The sequence below is a fragment of the Pogona vitticeps genome, chromosome 2 (assembly GCF_051106095.1).
Source record: "Pogona vitticeps strain Pit_001003342236 chromosome 2, PviZW2.1, whole genome shotgun sequence".
Lineage (NCBI taxonomy): Eukaryota > Metazoa > Chordata > Lepidosauria > Squamata > Agamidae > Pogona > Pogona vitticeps.
This window is the reverse complement of record NC_135784.1, coordinates 91613886-91631617: the sequence shown is the minus strand read 5'-3', so window position 1 is coordinate 91631617 and position 17732 is coordinate 91613886. Positions and strand designations below refer to the sequence as shown.

Genomic DNA, 17732 nt, shown 5'->3' with positions numbered 1-17732 from the left:
TTTTAGGAGTGATCTTGCGTTCCGTTTAGCAATGTTTCCAATGGGGAAATTTCGCATAGCGATGTTCCGGACCTTGCTTCGCTTAGCAATGACAGTTTAGGTTCCCCTGTTTCGCTTAGCGATGTTTTTGACAGCTCCGTTTTCACTATTTTTAAAAGGTGTTAAATTGTTTAAAAAGGGTTTAGAGTGCTTGAAATCATTAGTGCACTTAATAAACCCTTTGTTAACCAAATTTGGCTTTGTTCTGACTCTTTTTGAATTTTTGGTGATTTTTTTTCTCCCCCATTGAAATGCACTGAAAAGGTTTCAATGCATTCCAATGGGGGAACCGCGTTTTGCTTAGCGATGTTTCCTATGGCGATTTTTGCTTAAGGATGGCAATCCGTTCCCATTGGAACGGATTATCCGGTTTTCAATGCATCTCTATGGGAAAACGCGTTTCGCTTAGCGATGTTTTCCCATAGCGATGTTTTTTCCAGAACCAATTAAAATCGTTAAGCGAGACACCACTGTATAAAGTTATAAACTTACAAAGGCAATGCAGCACATTTACCTGTCTCCTAGTTTCTGTTATTTTTCCAAAGCCCCTGCCACATCTGCTAATTGCTACACTGAGGAGCAGGAGCGTATCTAATCCATTTTACCCAGTTCCTTCTCCTTAAGTCTTTGTACTACAGAAGTCTTGGCCAATACAGAACGGTATTATCTGTTTGTACCAGGCTATAGAACCATTCTAAAGCTGCAGCCCCGTTACTGAGATGGCAGGCAGTGCCCTTGGCTTTCCCAGTGGGCATCAAACCACAAATCTCGTAGGAAGGCTTAGTAGCTAGACAGCTCAAAGACAAAAGGAATTCTGTTTTAGAGCAATGCTTGAGAAGATTAATGCATCCTTTAGTAATAGGGTCTGGAATAGCTGCATTTCAGCCTATAGACAGAGAATAGACAGCTTATTTGTTAAAGAGAATGTTTTTCTTTATTACATTGCTGAAATTCTGTAATATAGTGCACATTTCAAAAATATCACACATATGCAAAATAGATTCCTCACTAGAAAAAGAACCTATGTAAAATAATAGATCATATATCTAAAGCCAAAGAAAAGATTTTTGCCCTGATATACAAAACTGAACATGTCTGTTGTCACTCTTAAGTGTGTTAATCTGACAACATTTTCTTAATAAGAGTATGCTATTGAACAAATTTAGCAGGTATATACTTTTTTAAAAAGTAGAGTATGAAGGTTTTAAAAAGTTTGTAATAGCTGAAGTATTACAACACACCTGAACAGCGAGTTCAGTCATTGTTTTAAAATGACAAGAAACATGGAATTCATCTCTATCCCAACTCTTTTGTCCCTACTGTTCAAGCACTATTTCACACCTCAGTTCAGGGAGAGAACTTACAGCTCTCCAGATGCTGATGAACTACTACTCGCATTCCACCTGATCTTTGGTTAGGGCTAACTGAGGCTGATGGGAATTGGAGTCCAACAACATCTGGAGTGCCACTTGTTCCCCAGCCTTACTCTACCTGGAAAAAAAGCAGAAAGGAAATGGAATCACAGAGACTGGAACTCGTTTTGAAGGATAACATGCACAAGGGGCAGGGGAACACAGCCCATTCACAGTGGTACAAAAATTATTAAAAGTGCAAAGTAACAATTCTATCAAAGAGGACAAATAATAGTGTTCTAAAAGTTGCTTGAAGAAGCAAGTCTGCATCAGGGAGTCCAGTTCTGTATCATTCTCTTCTCAGCAGGAATTTTCAAACACTTGGAGCAAGGCTAACATGGATAAAACACTGCATCAACTCTTCCTATCTTACCTTTCTATAACCAAAATAGTCCTGAATTAAATCTTTAAATTGAGGCAATTCTCTCTGAGCTACTGTTTATTTATTCCTGACAGCTAGAACACTGAAAATGTGTCAGACAGCTCAGGTTTGAGCTTCTGCTCTATCCACAAAAGTGTGCCCACAGGATTCCTTTCATCTTGGATATAGTATCATCCAAAAGAGATTTTAGAATTCCTCATTTATCTCCATGTTTTCATTAACAGAGAAAGACAACATTAGGACAATAGGAGGTCAACCAGGCTTTTAACCAAATGTTTAAACAGGCAGAAGCATAACTTTATGCATGTTTACTTGGGAGGTCATACTGTGTTTAACAAAGCTTATTCCCATATAACTATGCGCAGGATGGCAACTCTAAAAGTCTTCTTGAGTTTCTTCTTTTGAATCCTCAGGTCATTGAGAAATTAACATGACAGAAAAATTATTGTCCTGAGACTGCTAAATATCTTCTTTTTGCAGTAACATCATCCTAAACCAATTCATATTTAACCTGAGGCAACCATTCAGAGTTTATATAGTACCCCTTACTACAGTTACTAACTCCAATTATTCATCTACGGTCTGATGCCATCATTACAGTCATACAGCCCTCTCAGTCCTTTATTCATTTATCTTCCTGTGAAAGAATATAGTAGCATATTTTCATACTGCAGCGTATGCAGCAACAATAGACAGAATGTTATTTGGCACAGTGAAAAAGCCACCCCATATTTTAAACTTGCTGTGTTATCTAGATTTTTTCCCCTCTTCACAAACTCGGGCAGTTAATTCATGGCCATTGAGCAACATTACCAGTCAATGAAAAGCTACAAATCAAAGTTTGTATCTCTTTAACATGCTCCTATTGTTTCGTGGAACCAGAGAATATCATTTAGGAAGACTGTGGTACTGTTGAAGTCATTTATTGCTGTGTTAGTTCTGTCTGAGTCTGGATATGTGAGATCTGTAGAACTGGCAGCAGCAGTTGGAATGCATCTTGGATATAAGAAGTGCTGTTTGAAGCCTATAAACAAGGACAAAGAGGACAGTCATGTGAGAGCTTCCCTTTGAATGCAGAATACTTAAGTAACCCCAGGGGTTGGCATCAGATAGATTTCACACCGTCTCAACATCTCTCCCCAAACTGAACACCTGAACAGGTTAGTGGGAGCTTATGTAGCAATAGGTGCGTAGGGAACATGGGCCTACTGTATGCACACTGATTGAAAGCCACACCTATCCATATTTCTTTTTGACAAACCATGTATATACTTTATACCTTATTCATGAAGTCTATCAAAGTTACAACAGAATCTAGAGACTAAGGATGATGTGGAAGTCACAGATTTATTTTTTAATCCAAGTTAAAGTTTTATAGGACAACCTGTTATGTTATCTCCAGATTTTTTTTAATTACTTCCTCCACTCTACACCTAATCTACTTTGTAAGGGCATCACATCAAATGACTCACTGAGGAATGAGGGTCTAGAAACATGCTATCAGTTGTGTAACATGAACCAGAGGCTCAGTATAACAGCCATACCGAATCCTTCAACTTGTATTTCTCCTTTCACTCATAATAAATAATCAGTTGGTCATTTCAGACAGAACCATATTCAGTAAAAATCTACACTTGCAAGTGTATTACAACTTACCTCCAAAAATACTCCAGTGATTAAAGGGTTAAGGACATCTGCCTTCTCTTCCACCTGAAAAAGTCATATATTTTAGGTTGCATTTAAAAGCTGATAACAAAAAAAGAAAGAAGACTGAATAAAATTTGACTTTTAGTCTTAAAAGTAATTCAGGACAGTTCCACTGATTTATATCAGAATTTATCCCATTCATTTTTAAATCATAATTCATCTGATACGGTCTGAGCATGCAGTTCTGAAGAAGCACTGCCTATAAAGAGCATGCTACATACACAGCAGGATCACAGTCCCCCAGCTGAGCTGTTAGAGAAAGAGAGTGTGTCAGCATAAACCACATTTATTAAGAGGGCTAACTAGAGGAAAAATTGTTCCTGAAAACAGGAGATCCATAACATTCAGTCACCACAAGCTTCAGAGGAAGGAAGGAAAATGGAGGAGGGGCAGCAATTCCACAGGAGCACACACACTGTTTCTCCACCACCACATGCAGCACTCAATCATTCCTTGTGTGGCCCACAAATGTCAACAGGACTTGGCCCACCTTCCCTGCAATTCAACTAGCTAGCTGGAGCTACAGAGGGCGAAATGTTGTTTCCTGGCTTTTGAAACTGTTGGAGAAGAGAATATAAAAGTCCTTCTTGACCCCCTGCAATCCTGTTTCCAAGATCAGCATTTTTGCAACAGTAGCCTGGAAATGCTCAAAATACATTCTAATCCCTAAGAAAAGAGATGTGTAGGAATGTGGTAACTATAGGACCATTACTTTAATATCCCATGCAAGCAAAGTGAGGTTCAATGTGTTGCATCAAAGATTTTTACCTTATACGAATTGAAAAATGCCTGATGTTCAAGCTTAATTCTGAAAGGAAGAGGCGCTTTAGGTTGCAAATATCTGCTGGCTACTGGACAGTACCAAAGAATTTCAGAAGATCAGTCTATGCTTTAAAGACTACAGTAAAACCTTTGACTGTGTAGAACTGAGAAACTATGGGTTGTTCTGAAAGAAATGTGTGCCTCAGCACTTGATTGTCCAGATGTGCAATCTCTACTGTGAACAAGAAGCTATTGTTATGACAGAATATGGAGAGACAGAGTGGTTTCCTATAGGCAAAAGTGTTAGACAAAGGTGCATTTTATCTCCGTATTTTTTCAATCTGTATGCAGAACTTATCATATGGAAAGCCAGCCTAGACTCCAGTGAAAGAGGAGTGAAAACTGGTGGAAGAAGCATCAATAATTTAAGATATGCAGATGCCACCATCTTACCAGCAGAAAGCAGCAACAACTTAAAATTACTTTTGATGGAAGTGAAAGAAGAAAGTGCGAAAGCAGGACTCTAGTTGAACATTAAATCACAACTACAGAAGAACTACACAACTTCAACACTGGCAATGAAGAAATTGAAAGAAGTCAGAGATTTTGTATACCTTGGTTCAACCATCAATCCAAATGGAGACTTCAGCCAAGAAATCAGAAGAAGACTAATACTTGGAAGGGCAGTAGTGAAAGAATTGGAAAAGATCATAAAATATAAGGCGGTTTCAGTGGAGACCAAGATCATCCATGCTCTTGTATTTCCGATCACCATGTATGGGGTGTGAAAGCTGGGCAGTTAAAAAGCTGACAGGAAAAACTTATTTAAAAATAGATCATTTCAAGCATAAATTATCCCTGGATGCAAAAATTTTGAAATTGAGGCTGTGCTACCTCAGGTATATTATGAGAAGGGAGAATTCTCAGAAAAAAAAACTATAATGCTGGGAAAGGTAGAAGACAGCAGGAAAGAGTAAGACAAAACACAAAATGGACTGGCTCCCTAAAGGAAGCCATAGGCTTGAGTTTGCAAGAGCTGAGCAGGGCAGTTGAAGACAACTGGACAGCACTCATTTATGGAGTCGCCATGAGCTGGGGCAACTCAATGGCACATAACAACAATGTTGCAGCCTTCAGATACAGCACATAGGACCAAAAGTACTCCTATTTCAGTAGGCAGTATGAAATACAAAAAGATAGTGAACACATTCTTCTGACATTGCCAAACATCACTTCACAAAAGGAGGATTTTCCGTCCATCCATCTTTTTAAAAAAATGAAGAGAGACTGCTGTAGTAACAAGGGATAATAGGTTTTCCTCCTTTACCAAAACAAAACACACTCAGCAATATTCTAAACCAGGGGTCTCAAACATGCGGCCCGGGGGCCATTTGCGGGCCCCCAGATGATAGTTTGTGGCCCTCGCCTTGCCTGCCCCCCAAAGCGCCCACACATCCTCTGCTGTCAAGAGTAAAAAAAAGCCTTGCCTCGCTCACCGGCTCTCTCCCAAGACAGCACCTCTTGCACCCTCCATCCAGAACTGCAGCCTGCCAGCCAGCCCACCTGTCTGTCGGCTAAGGAAACTCCTGGGCGGTTTCCTCGGGCTCTTGCTCCGCTTGGCGGAAAATCTGATGCGGCCCAGCCTCACCCAGACTCTGTCTCTAGCGGCCCCCAGGTAAATTAAGTTTTAAACCCCTGTTCTAAACAGTATAAAAGGAAGGCCACTTTTTCAGATCCTGCAGTTCACTGTAGTTACATCATTCTTATTAAGTCTTTCAACTTTGACATCTTACCCCAGCAGCTGTTAAGCAGGTAGCAAAGTCTTTAGAAAGAGATGACAGTTCTTTACACAGCATCATGGTCATCCTACAAAAGAACAATAGCCACCCATGCAAGTAAATAAAACTTATTTAACTTTATTCCATATACCGTATTTGCTGGCGTACAAGACTACTTTTTGGCCCTGAAAAACATGCCTCCAAGTGGGGGGGGTTGTCTTGTACACCGGGTGCATGTCTAGCAAACCCTCCCTATCTCCCAGCGAAGTCACTTACCTGGTAGTAAGACCCAGTAGAGCCCAGCTCCTAGCCTGGGAACAGCCTGACTCTAGCGCCGAACAGCTGACTGTCGGAACAGCAGAGAGACAGCAGCTATTTTGAGATGCGACCACATGGCTGCCGCCTCTCCAAAATGGCTGCCGCCTCTCCAAAATGGCTGCTGCCTCCAAAAAGGAACCAAAAGGGGCAAAAGGAACTCTCCCCATGATGCAGCCAAAGCAGAATCACGCATGCGGAAGGGGGCGTAGTCTTATACAGCAAGTATATAACAAACTCTACATTCTGAGTGGGAATGTTGGGGCGCCGTCTTATACACCCAGTCGCCTTATACACCGGCAAATACGGTATTACTTTTCAATAAATATTCATAAACAAACAAAAGGGGATTTCCATATAAATAGAATAGGAACTACCCACAAGAACCAAGTTGTCAGTATTATGTTTATCAGATTATTACCAAGCTATAAACCAGGTGATCTATCCAATCCATAACTTTGCTTAGGTATAATGTCCAAAATCTTATTACTTACATACGTTGGCATCAGAGCAGCAGTGTAAATCATAGCAGAGAACTGTTACTATTTCAAGAATCAGTGTTTGCATTCCTCATCATGTGCCAAGTCAGGTAAACTGAAGCATGAAGAGGAACAGAAGCAACAACTCTTAACTATCAGTTAATCACCACTGGAATTTACACCATTGCACTTATGCCAGTGTATGTAATTGGATTTTAGCCAGTTTCTTTCTGTAAAAATAGTGTATGCCAGTCATCTGAGATTTTACAACCCAGAAAATTCACAACACATGACTGAAAGAACAGAAATAACTTGTATACACTATCCCCAAGATCCGACCTCTTATCTCCTCAGGAGGCAAATCTGTATGTGCCACCAATTACTCTTTTGAGTGGGGAGAAAAATTAAAGCCCTTATTCTCAAACATAAAAGATACCCTTTAAGCAGCTTTGAGATCCTGTGGAATCACAAGAAGGCCTAATTACTATGGCCATATGGGTATGATTTCAATTGCAGGAATACCGGAAGCCTCAGAAGTTTATGCTTGTCGCAGCACGAGGTTGCACATGGACAGCAGGCAAGACACAAGCAGGTGAAGTGAACAGGGCGTAAGCAAAAGTATTTGGGACCACCACTTTCCTCTCTTTCAGCCCCTTTCTCCTCTCTCTCTCTCTCTCTCTCTCTCTCTCTCTCTCCACTTTCCATCCTGCTGCCTGAGATGAGACAGTTCTGCTTTCCCAGAGATCTTTACTGACTGCTTCCAGATGGCTTCTGAAATAGGGTCAAGGAGGCCCATTCACTTCAAAGGTCACAGCTTGAATTTGCATGGTATTGACTCATCTATTAGACTTCTCCATCACTACCTGCAAACTCGGGGCCAAATTAGACTGTTACAGATAAAACTACCCTGATGGCCTTTTCATAGCAGGAAAATACTTTTTGTTTCACTTTGAAAAGGGCACTTTGGATCTGAAAAATGGAAATGGGTTCTTATTCTATTCCCAAGCCCCCCCCTCTCTCTGCTTCAAAAATTCCTCCCATGTAAACAACTTTTACCTTTGTATGGTTTCAGCTATATATTTGAAATCCCCCCCGCCCCTGGAGGGGAGGGAGTAGGATTTGAAAATCTTGTTGAGGATGAATAATTTGGATCAGAAAGCTAGTAGTGCTGGGTTTATGCAACTCAAAAATCAGCACAAGGGGTGGGGTGCAGTGACATGATTTTCAATGACAAACTCTACAGATGTATTAAGTAGCCTGTGTCCACTGCAGCCCAGTCTTTCGTTCAACAATATGGCATATGTCAGTACATTTGATTGGGATGTGGGCAGTGAAAAAAAAACATCCTGGTCTAAGCACCAACTACAGTTTGGTCTAAAATCGTGTTATTATGAGAACCATGAACAGATCCTACCAAAGGCAATACACAGCATGCTGTAATTTGAACCCTACACGACCATGTGGACAAGAGTCATCAGTCTTACTGTGAAAGGGCTTTGGCTCGGTCTATGGCCAACACATCTTCTTTCTGACCATGAAGAATCAATGCAGCAGTTTTATGGAACACTTCAATGGAATAAGCTGTCAATTCAGCCAGACTTCTGATAGCAAATGCGTGAATATCCTGCAAAGGTTGGAAACAGTATCAGAAAACCATGGGAAGATCAAGTAGAGAAGGTTTCAGAAAACGAGGAAGCCAAGATCTTGTGGGATTTCCACATCCAAGTGGATAGACACCTTAAACATAATACACAGTCATAACACACAGACATAGTAGTCATAGAACAAAGAAATGTCTGGATCACTGACATTGCAATTCCAGAGGTACAGAGTACAGAGACCTAACAATCGAAACATCTCGCCTCTGGAAGAAACACACTTCAGTGGTCCCCATAGTCACTTGGGCTTTGGGAACAATATCAAGAAATTTCACACAGTACTATAAGCAGTTGCAGAACTGAATCAGAAATCACATCATCAGAGCTACAAAAAATGGCAATATCAGGAAGAGCATACATAATGCGCCGATATTTAACAGATACTTAGATTTTTAGTTAAAACTTGTTTCTGTTATATCAGTCAATGTTTTTATAATTTTGATGGTGCCTGGTGTTTCATCATCATCATCATCATCATGGGAAGAGGAGGAGGAGGAGGATCACCTTTATATCAGTTTCCCATCCAACCATACCCAAACGTGCCATGCACAGAAAACATAATCTGTCCATCTATTGCTAGATTTCATAGCAATATTCTTCAGGTTGAAATTATTACCTCTACTGATTTTTTATCCTCTGGTTCATAATCCCCTGAACTCAGCTGCTGGTCTCCTTCCTTTTGCCTTCCTGGTTGTACAGTCTGCACATTGAGATTTTTAACCAAGTCACAAGCAGAGTTCCTTGCCTGTCCAAAAGGAAATAGAGGCACATCAGCATGTTACATGAAATGAGAGGAAGCATGATTCTATTCAAGCTGCAGATGGAATGCATCCACACATGTGAAGTGAACAATCATGGTTTCCATTCCTTTAAGATGACAATGAGAAGTTAGAGGCCTACTGAGCTTCTCAATGAACCACTAAGAAGCTCATATTTTTGCAAAAGTAATTCTCTTCCCTAGAGATCTGAGTGAAGCTAGAATGGAAATCTTTGAGAAGCACTAAGACTATTTCCAGAAGGGGAAAAAAACACTCATAAGGAAAGAGAAAATGGTAAATGTGTCCCTCCAACAAAAGTGTCCCTTTTCCTCACATGAATAAATACCCACTATTCAACTACAGTACTTGAGGAAATAAAGGTGTGCTTTTTAGGCACCAGCCTTCTCATTACTTCAATGATTTCAGTCATCAAGAATGAAGCCTGCTTTTACCTGTATGACCCCATCCAAGATTCCATTTCTTGAACATGCTCCAGCAAGTGTCAGGAACTAGCTTGCCCATGGGACTTTAACAATATGTTGCAGTGATTCTGCCATTTCATTTCCCCTTTACTACTGAAACCCACACCTTGTTCAGTCCTCACTGTACCACTTTGCGGCATCTCCCCCTGTCCTTAGGATTTTCCCCCTCACAGTTTTTCCATACTTCTACAAGCTCAGTCATATATCCCTTACAAATGGGTGGTGCTTTCTTCTCAGCACTCACAAACTGAACATCAAAAACAGAGAATTAAATGTTAGAAAATAACTTATATTAATTGGCCAGATGTCAGCTGATCAGTGGTTGAGTTTTTAGTCTGAGACTGTTGTGAATATGTTATTTAGTTCTAAATGTAAATTCCTGATCTTTCATTTTTAGTAACTATTTTGCTTTAATGAGGCATATCCTAGGGCCACTTATATAATTTAAAAATAAATACAGAAACAAACGTGTGAAGACACAAGTTTCGAAAAAGGGTTATCTGAATTCTTAGAATCACGTGGTCGATTAAGATTCTATAAGTACATCTTTTAAAACAAGTATTTCTCCTCCATACTGAATACCAAATGTATTAAAATAGAAGGTGGCTCATGATGAGCAAGAACTTAAATCTGATTTTGGAATGCAGTGCCACTCACTGGCTCTGCAAATTACTGCAAGAGAAAAAGAGAACACGGTTGATCCAAAGCAAAAGTAATCACATTTCACTGAAGAACGAACTCAATCTGCCTACTCAAGCTCACAGCTCTTTAAACTTTTACCACATGAAATCTAAGAAATAAGCCAATATGTCAAAAATGAAATTCAGGAAACAAAAGGCCATGGCCTTTTGGTAAGGTAAAGGTAAAGGTTCCCCTTGACAATTTTTGTCCAGTCGTGTTCGACTCTAGGGGACAGTGCTCATCCCCTTTTCCAAGCCGTAGAGCCAGCGTTTTGTCCGAAGACAATCTTCCGTGGTCACATGGCCAGTGCGACTTAGACACGGAACGCTGTTACCTTCCCACCGAGGTGGTCCCTATTTATCTACTTGCATTTGCATGCTTTCGAACCACTAGGTTGGCGGGAGCTGGGACAAGTGACAGCTCACTCCGTCGCGTGGATTCGATCTTACGACTGCTGGTCTTCTGACCCTGCAGCACAGGCTTCTGTGGTTTAGCCCGCAGCACCACCACGTCCCTCATGGCCTTTTGAAAGTGTACTAATTCAAGTACAGAAACCACCTGAGGGGTTTATCTTGTTAAGAGCAGAAGATTCGCAGTACTGTACCAGACATTTGAACTTTCGAAGTTCCCCTTAATACTTCCAGTTCCTGTTAATGAGGAATAAAGCTTAGGAAATGCTACCCTCCATGTTGCAACAATTCCAAAGAAAACACTAACAAGCCAAGAAAGGACAAAAAGCTCACTCACTTGGGTCAGTTTGGCTGGCTTTGTAGAGACACGTAGTTGAGAAAAAATGTCAGATATTTCTTTTGTGAAGTCTCCCTCTTCTGAAAGCAAAAGAACACAAAGTATGAATGGTAAGTCAGACATCCTGGAGAGTGAAGTCAAGTGGGCCTTAGAAAGCTTGGCTAACAACAAGGCCAGTGGAGGTGATGGTATTCCAGTAGAACTATTTAAAATCTTAAAATATGATGCTGTTAAGGTGCTACATTCAATATGCCAGCAAGTTTGGAAAACTCAACAGTGGCCAGAGGACTGGAAAAGATCAGTCTACATCCCAATCCCAAAGAAAGGCAGTGCCAAAGAATGCTCCAACTACCGTACAATTGCACTCATTTCACAAGCTAGCAAGGTTATGCTCAAAATCCTACAAGGTAGGCTTCAGCAGTATGTGGACCGTGAACTCCCAGAAGTACAAGCTGGATTCCGAAGGGGCAGAGGAACTAGAGACCAAATTGCAAACATGCGCTGGATTATAGAGAAAGCCAGAGAATTCCAGAAAAACATCTACTTCTGCTTCATTGACTATGCAAAAGCCTTTGACTGTGTGGACCACAACAAACTATGGCAAGTCCTTAAAGAAATGGGAGTGCCTCACCACCTTATCTATCTCCTGAGAAACCTATATGTGGGACAGGATATGGAACAACTGATTGGTTCAAAATTGGGAAAGGAGCACGACAAGGCTGTAAGTTGTCCCCTGCTTATTCAACTTATATGCAGAATACATCATGCAGAAGGCTGGACTGGAGGAATCCCAAACCGGAATTAAGATTGCCGGAAGAAATATCAACGACCTCCGATATGCAGATGATACCACTCTGATGGCAGAAAGTGAGGGGGGATTAAGGAACCTTGTAATGAGGGTGAAAGAGGAGAGTGCAAAAAACAGTCTGAAGCTGAACATAAAAAAAAACGAAGCTCATGGCCACTGGTCCCATCACCTCCTGGGAAATAGAAGGGGAAGATATGGAGGCAGTGACAGATTTTACTTTCTTGGGCTCCATGATCACTGCAGCTGGAGACAGCAGCCACGAAATTAAAAGACGCCTGCTTCTTGGGAGGAAAGTGATGAGAAACCAAGACAGCATCCTAAAAAGCAGAGATCACTTTGCCGACAAAGGTCCGCATAGTCAAAGCTATGGTTTTCCCTGTAGTGATGTATGGAAGTGAGAGCTGGACCATAAAGAAAGCAGACCGCCGAAGAATTGATGCTTTTGAATTGTGGTGCTGGAGGAGGCTCTTGAGAGTCCCCTGGACTGCAAGGAGAACAAACCTATCAATTCTAAAGGAAATCAACTCTGAGTGCTCACTGGAACAACACCTGGAGGTCCAAATGTCCCCTTTGCCTCTTAGTTTCTAACGCAGTGTCCTCAGTTTGCAATATTATTCATTTAAGCATACAATCACAGACTCAAGAATACTTATGTCCAGAGTCTCAAGCAATATCCAACTAGAGGAATTCATACACCAAATACAACCCCGATGGCACTAAAATCACACAATGGGCACATATTTAGGTGTGGAGCAGAGAGGACTGGACTCAAATGTCCACTGAGTCACTTTGTTCAGTGATTCACTTTGAACTAACTACTCACTGAATCCTAACCTACCTTGCAGGGTTGTTTGTTCTGAAGGAAAAAATAAGATAATTCGGTGTGCTCAATCAAGAACTTACTGGAGGAAGCGGGAGGACACAAATGTAAAAGCAATGAACAGTACTCATGATTAATCAAGAGGTCAATGAGCATTCATAATCTTGGCAAGGGCATTCACCTAGAAAAATTACACGTGCAGATATCACTCAGTTCCTGACTCTGCCAATCAATTATTCTTCCAAAGATTCCAGAGAATTGGCAACTGTCAGACACAGAAGGCTAGGTGCACAACTAACACAACTCACTAGGCCTGCTCTTATTATCATTTTTCTTCCTTTTATGTGTCAGTACAGCACATATATCAACAAAGAGATTAGTTTGCCATTCAGTTTTTTTCAAGGTCTGCCTTTTGTACTTTTGAACAACGGGATTTTCAAAATTACCTTTTTTTTCTTCCTCTTCATCATCACAAAATTCAGCTAAGGAAAATGCTTCTTTGAGTTGTTCCAATTCTGCCTTTAACATATCTAGCTCCTCTCCAGAGAGTGTGCTCGTAACTGACTTCACCTAAATGAAGGGAAGAAAGCCACAGAAGCAACCTCTAGCTTTATACTTGATGTTAAATTTGAGGCAATAGCACTTATGACAGACTGCCTAGCAAAAGGAATTTTCTTTTTGAGAAGGGGTGCATAGCGTTTGCATACAGTCTCCACTCCACAAGGAAACAGAAGGATCAAACCCATCATATCTCACAATTCCACTGATTTTTTTTTTCTTACTCTCGATTGCCAAGTTGAGGAACAAGTCAGGGCAACAAAGATCGAGAAAGCTTTTATTTGATAGTACACTAGACAAAGAGGAAAGGAAGAACAGGGGAGAGCAGAAGACCATTTCCTCTGCTTTTACATTTATTGGTGCTTGCAATCTCTCAAATTTTATACAGATACTGATCCTTATTCCTCTACAGCTGTAAAAAAGAAAAAAGTAAATTGCTGAAGGCCGTTACCTTTGATTCACTCTCCCTGGAAAGCATCTCTAAGGCTTCCAGATGAGAAAGACCCTGAAACTCATCAAAGAGTAGCCCATAATGGGCTTTCTTCTCTGTAGCCATGGAAACCTCGGTTAATGTCTGCTGTTCTTCTCTCTCCTTTGCTTCTCGCAAGATCTACAAACAGAAAAACTGAAGCATTAAAACTGTTGAAAGAAAAAAAATGAATTAAAAAAAGGAAAAGGTCAAGACATGAATATTTGATGCTCCATTCTGCACAGTTGCATGGTTTAAACATTTTTAACTGGGGGAAATGAGGGGGGAAAGCATTTGTTGTTGTATTGGAGTTTATATGAAGCCAGTACCTGAGAAAGTGTGGAATTTCGGTTCATTAAACCTTTTGTTCTCTTAAACCCAGGGTCACCTTCTGCAATCACATCCATGGTCTTCTTGCCAATGAATTCTAATGCATCTAAACTTCCACTAATAACTGTTTTCCCCTATAAAAACAAAAAATCAAAATTAAACTTAAAGGAAGCATAAGCTTATCATGAAACACAGTGACTTACTGAAAGTTCTGGGAAGCAAATACTCAAAGTTCAGGATAGATTTTGTTTATCACTATGAGCAGGAGGTAAGAGATAGGTGAAGAATACAAGAAAGAGCTTAGCCTCCCTTGGCAGTGGGACAATCTATACATTTTTATTTATTCTAGCATGTATTTGGCTAATTAAAGTGTAATGTGCTTTTAGCTAATCTTTGTCTATTTATATCTTATTTTTTATTTTAGCAGCTTACATGTTGAATTTTTTAAGGGTTTGATTATACAGTATATGAGTTGAAGTGGACTTCATTAGGGTTTTTATTCTGAAAATGATATAAAATTTTGGCCAGTCCTACCGCCTGAACATTAGTATCTAATGAATTGTTAGCACATTCCACAAAGTATCAAATGGCACATCTTTTGCTACTGCTTATGTGTTTTCCTTTAGCTCTTTGACAACTAAACATATTTAAACATCAAACAGAGATTAAAGAAATCACATTGGCATTGAAGTATTTAAAATGTAACGGGAAATCCTTCTTTAGTAAGTACCGTAATACCTTTACCATATCTTGTATCTGAAGGCTAAAATGTCTATTACTATTCAGATCCTTTGATTTGATATTTTTCCTAACATAAACAGGCTCCAGACTTCTTACCAATAAACAACAGATTACTTATTAATTGTCATAAATAATACACGGCACTATGTAAATGATTAAACACTTAATGACCAGTTGTGAAGCAACTTCAGCATGAAGAAACAACAGAATAAAGGCTACCAGATAATAAGCTAAGACAGTATTACTATATTCCCGTTTTAATCTCACTCACTGTGGTCTGAACAGCAGCAGAGATGGTAGAAAACATTCCAAATGCACCACTAACAGGTGAAGAATTTTCAGTCTCTCCTTTGTCATTGCTGCTTTCTTCAGAATTTTGATTTTCTTTTAAAAAAAGATAATGGGGTTTAAGAATTACAAACTGCAGTTGTCCAAACAAAAACAGAATCTGGGGGTCACATGGTTCAAAATATGTGGTTTAGGACTCTACTTTTGCAAGAGTGTGCACCATTTGGGAGGTGCTATTCCCAAACAAGCCCAAAGCCCCTTGGGGAACATGATCTGGCTACCAGCCAGTAGGAGCGCATACAATCTTACGATACAAGACATGCATTTTTCCCTGGGTTAGAATCAGTAATGGCACACACAGCAGAGACTGAGCATAAGGAGAAACCTTTCTGAGGCAACTATACCACAGGATCCTGTACAAGTTTACAACAATGTCTGAGCCTCTTTGATGAATTAGCTTGGAGTTGTCATTCTTCTTGGGAGAGCCTGGCAGGAGAAGAGGGCAGCAGCAACATTTTGGAGGGCCTTACAGCTCACAAATTAAGCAATGTCAGTGAGATGGCTCGTTTCTCTAGCAGTGTGTGACAGGATTCCACAAGTGAGAAATACGTAATAGCACCATCATCCATAGTAACACAGGTGGCAACCTTCCAGCAGATTTTATTGTTAATAAAATAGGTTTAATAAGATCTGACCTTCTGCAGAATCTTTGGCCTCAGAAGAAAATTCAGTAGGGCTAGGGATCCCAAGGGATGTCTCTGCCTTTTCAATGACGTTTGAGATTCCATAACCTAGATAAAACAGAGAATATTAGTTTATTCCTAAGGAGAAAAGAAATTAGTTCACCAAAGAAGCAAAGGTCAGTCAATAAGATAGAACTGTTCTGGTCAGTATGCTGCACTTGGAAAAAAACAACAACACCCTACAAGGCACGATTTGATCGAGCTATAAGCTTAAATTAAAATTCTTGTGATAACCTCTTTTGTCCCATACATTTTGAGAGAAAGATTTGGTAAGAATTCGTATACACTCTACATGTGACACTATCTCTGATAGTGACACTATCTCTGCTTATTTTTCTTCTGTATTTTCAACAAAACACTTTGTATTTACTATGGTTAGCTAAAAAAAAAATAAAAAACAGAGAAGAAGCAATCCTGAGTCAAGACCATTTGATTTTAATTTCAAGATCCAGAGTACATCCTCACATTTTCATAAGCCTTACCTACTGTAGCCACTGTAGCCGAAGCAGTGGAAAGCAAGGATTTTCCCCAGTTCCCCCAGTATTCCCATCCTGTTCGTGATCCATCTGAGAAAGTAGTGTCCTTTAAGTGGAAAAGAAAAGTAGGTGACCAATCTCATGACTGTAACTTTGAAATTCAATGCCCTTATTTACTGAAACTGACTCCTAGCCAGGAAAAACTATAAAGAAAACAGAAATACTGTGTTTTTAATCCTCCAAGAATTTTTTATGGCAGTCTTAATCTAGATTATCACAAAACATTCTAGGAGGATTAGAAATACAGTACTGTATTCCTGTTCATACTGCCACATTATGTATGCTTGATGGTTGCTGCCTTAAATGTTTGGATGCAAATGCTGAATACAAGTTAAAAAAATTAAATAATACCCTGTTTACTTGGGAAATGTTAGAAATATAAACGATAAAGCAATAACCTGTTGTATGTCAAGGTTCTAGGTTGGATAAAACGTTTTCTACATCTACCAGAGACACTCATCCTAGCCAGGCGGGGCGATTGAGCGGCCTAACGCCAAGGGAGGCCCAGAAGGAAAGAACGAGGAACCGGGCCTTCTCGGCAGTGGCCTCGACTCTGGAACAACTTGCCCTTAGAGATCTGCTTGGCTCCCTCTCTGGGTGTCTTTAGACATGGCTATTTAGGCAGGCTTTCCCTCCTGCTGTATTTTATTATCTATATTTTTACATCTTGGATTTTTACATGTTATTGGTTTTATTGTTTTTAAATTTTGTTATGCCGTCCAGACTATCTGTCTAGATGGGCGGGGTATAAATCTAATAAAATAATTTTTAAAAATGTACAGAACTGGTGGCAAACAAAACCGTACAATCGTTGTTATGGTTTTTCTCTGGAAGACAAGACTAATATTTCATGTACAAACACATGTAGTCAAACATCAAAGGAAGGAACAAACACCAGCCTTTGCAGTATAGTGGGGTCTCGACTTACGAACGACCCTACTTACGAACAATTCAACTTATGAACCCGCTCTATAGGGGAAATAAGGACTCGACATACGAACGTCCCTCGAGTTACGAACAGGAAAAAAAGTGCCCCCTCCCTCCCCTTAGAGGCTTCTGGAGGGGAAAAAAGGGTCAGAAACTTAAAAATAAATAAAAGAAAGTCACTTACCAGGCCTTGGTAGCCCCCAAACAGCAGGAAAAAGCTAAGAGACGACACCCAGAAGGGAGCCTGGCAGCCATTTTGTGCTTCCCCCCCCTCCTGCACCCTCCTCTCCCCGCCTATCAGCTGACTGGCTG

The 17732-nt window shown here is 40.2% G+C and overlaps 1 protein-coding gene across 2 annotated transcripts in view; it reads right to left on the bottom strand.

Annotated features, from left to right (window-relative positions):
* Nucleotides 1-950: 950 nt before the first annotated feature.
* FAM114A2 (family with sequence similarity 114 member A2) overlaps nt 951-17732 on the bottom strand; it is a 26145-nt gene continuing 9363 nt past the window's right edge. For both annotated transcript variants that reach the window (XM_072990033.2, XM_078385614.1), the window contains exons 3-14: nt 16440-16539; nt 15910-16005; nt 15198-15310; nt 14185-14319; nt 13838-13996; nt 13275-13398; nt 11201-11280; nt 9149-9277; nt 8359-8498; nt 6096-6168; nt 3490-3543; nt 951-2857 (exon numbers count right to left, since the gene is read on the bottom strand). In XM_072990033.2, the coding sequence (XP_072846134.2) occupies nt 2756-2857; nt 3490-3543; nt 6096-6168; nt 8359-8498; nt 9149-9277; nt 11201-11280; nt 13275-13398; nt 13838-13996; nt 14185-14319; nt 15198-15310; nt 15910-16005; nt 16440-16539 (1305 nt within the window). In that variant the 3' untranslated portion in view covers nt 951-2755. The remainder of the gene's footprint in view (nt 2858-3489; nt 3544-6095; nt 6169-8358; nt 8499-9148; nt 9278-11200; nt 11281-13274; nt 13399-13837; nt 13997-14184; nt 14320-15197; nt 15311-15909; nt 16006-16439; nt 16540-17732) is intronic.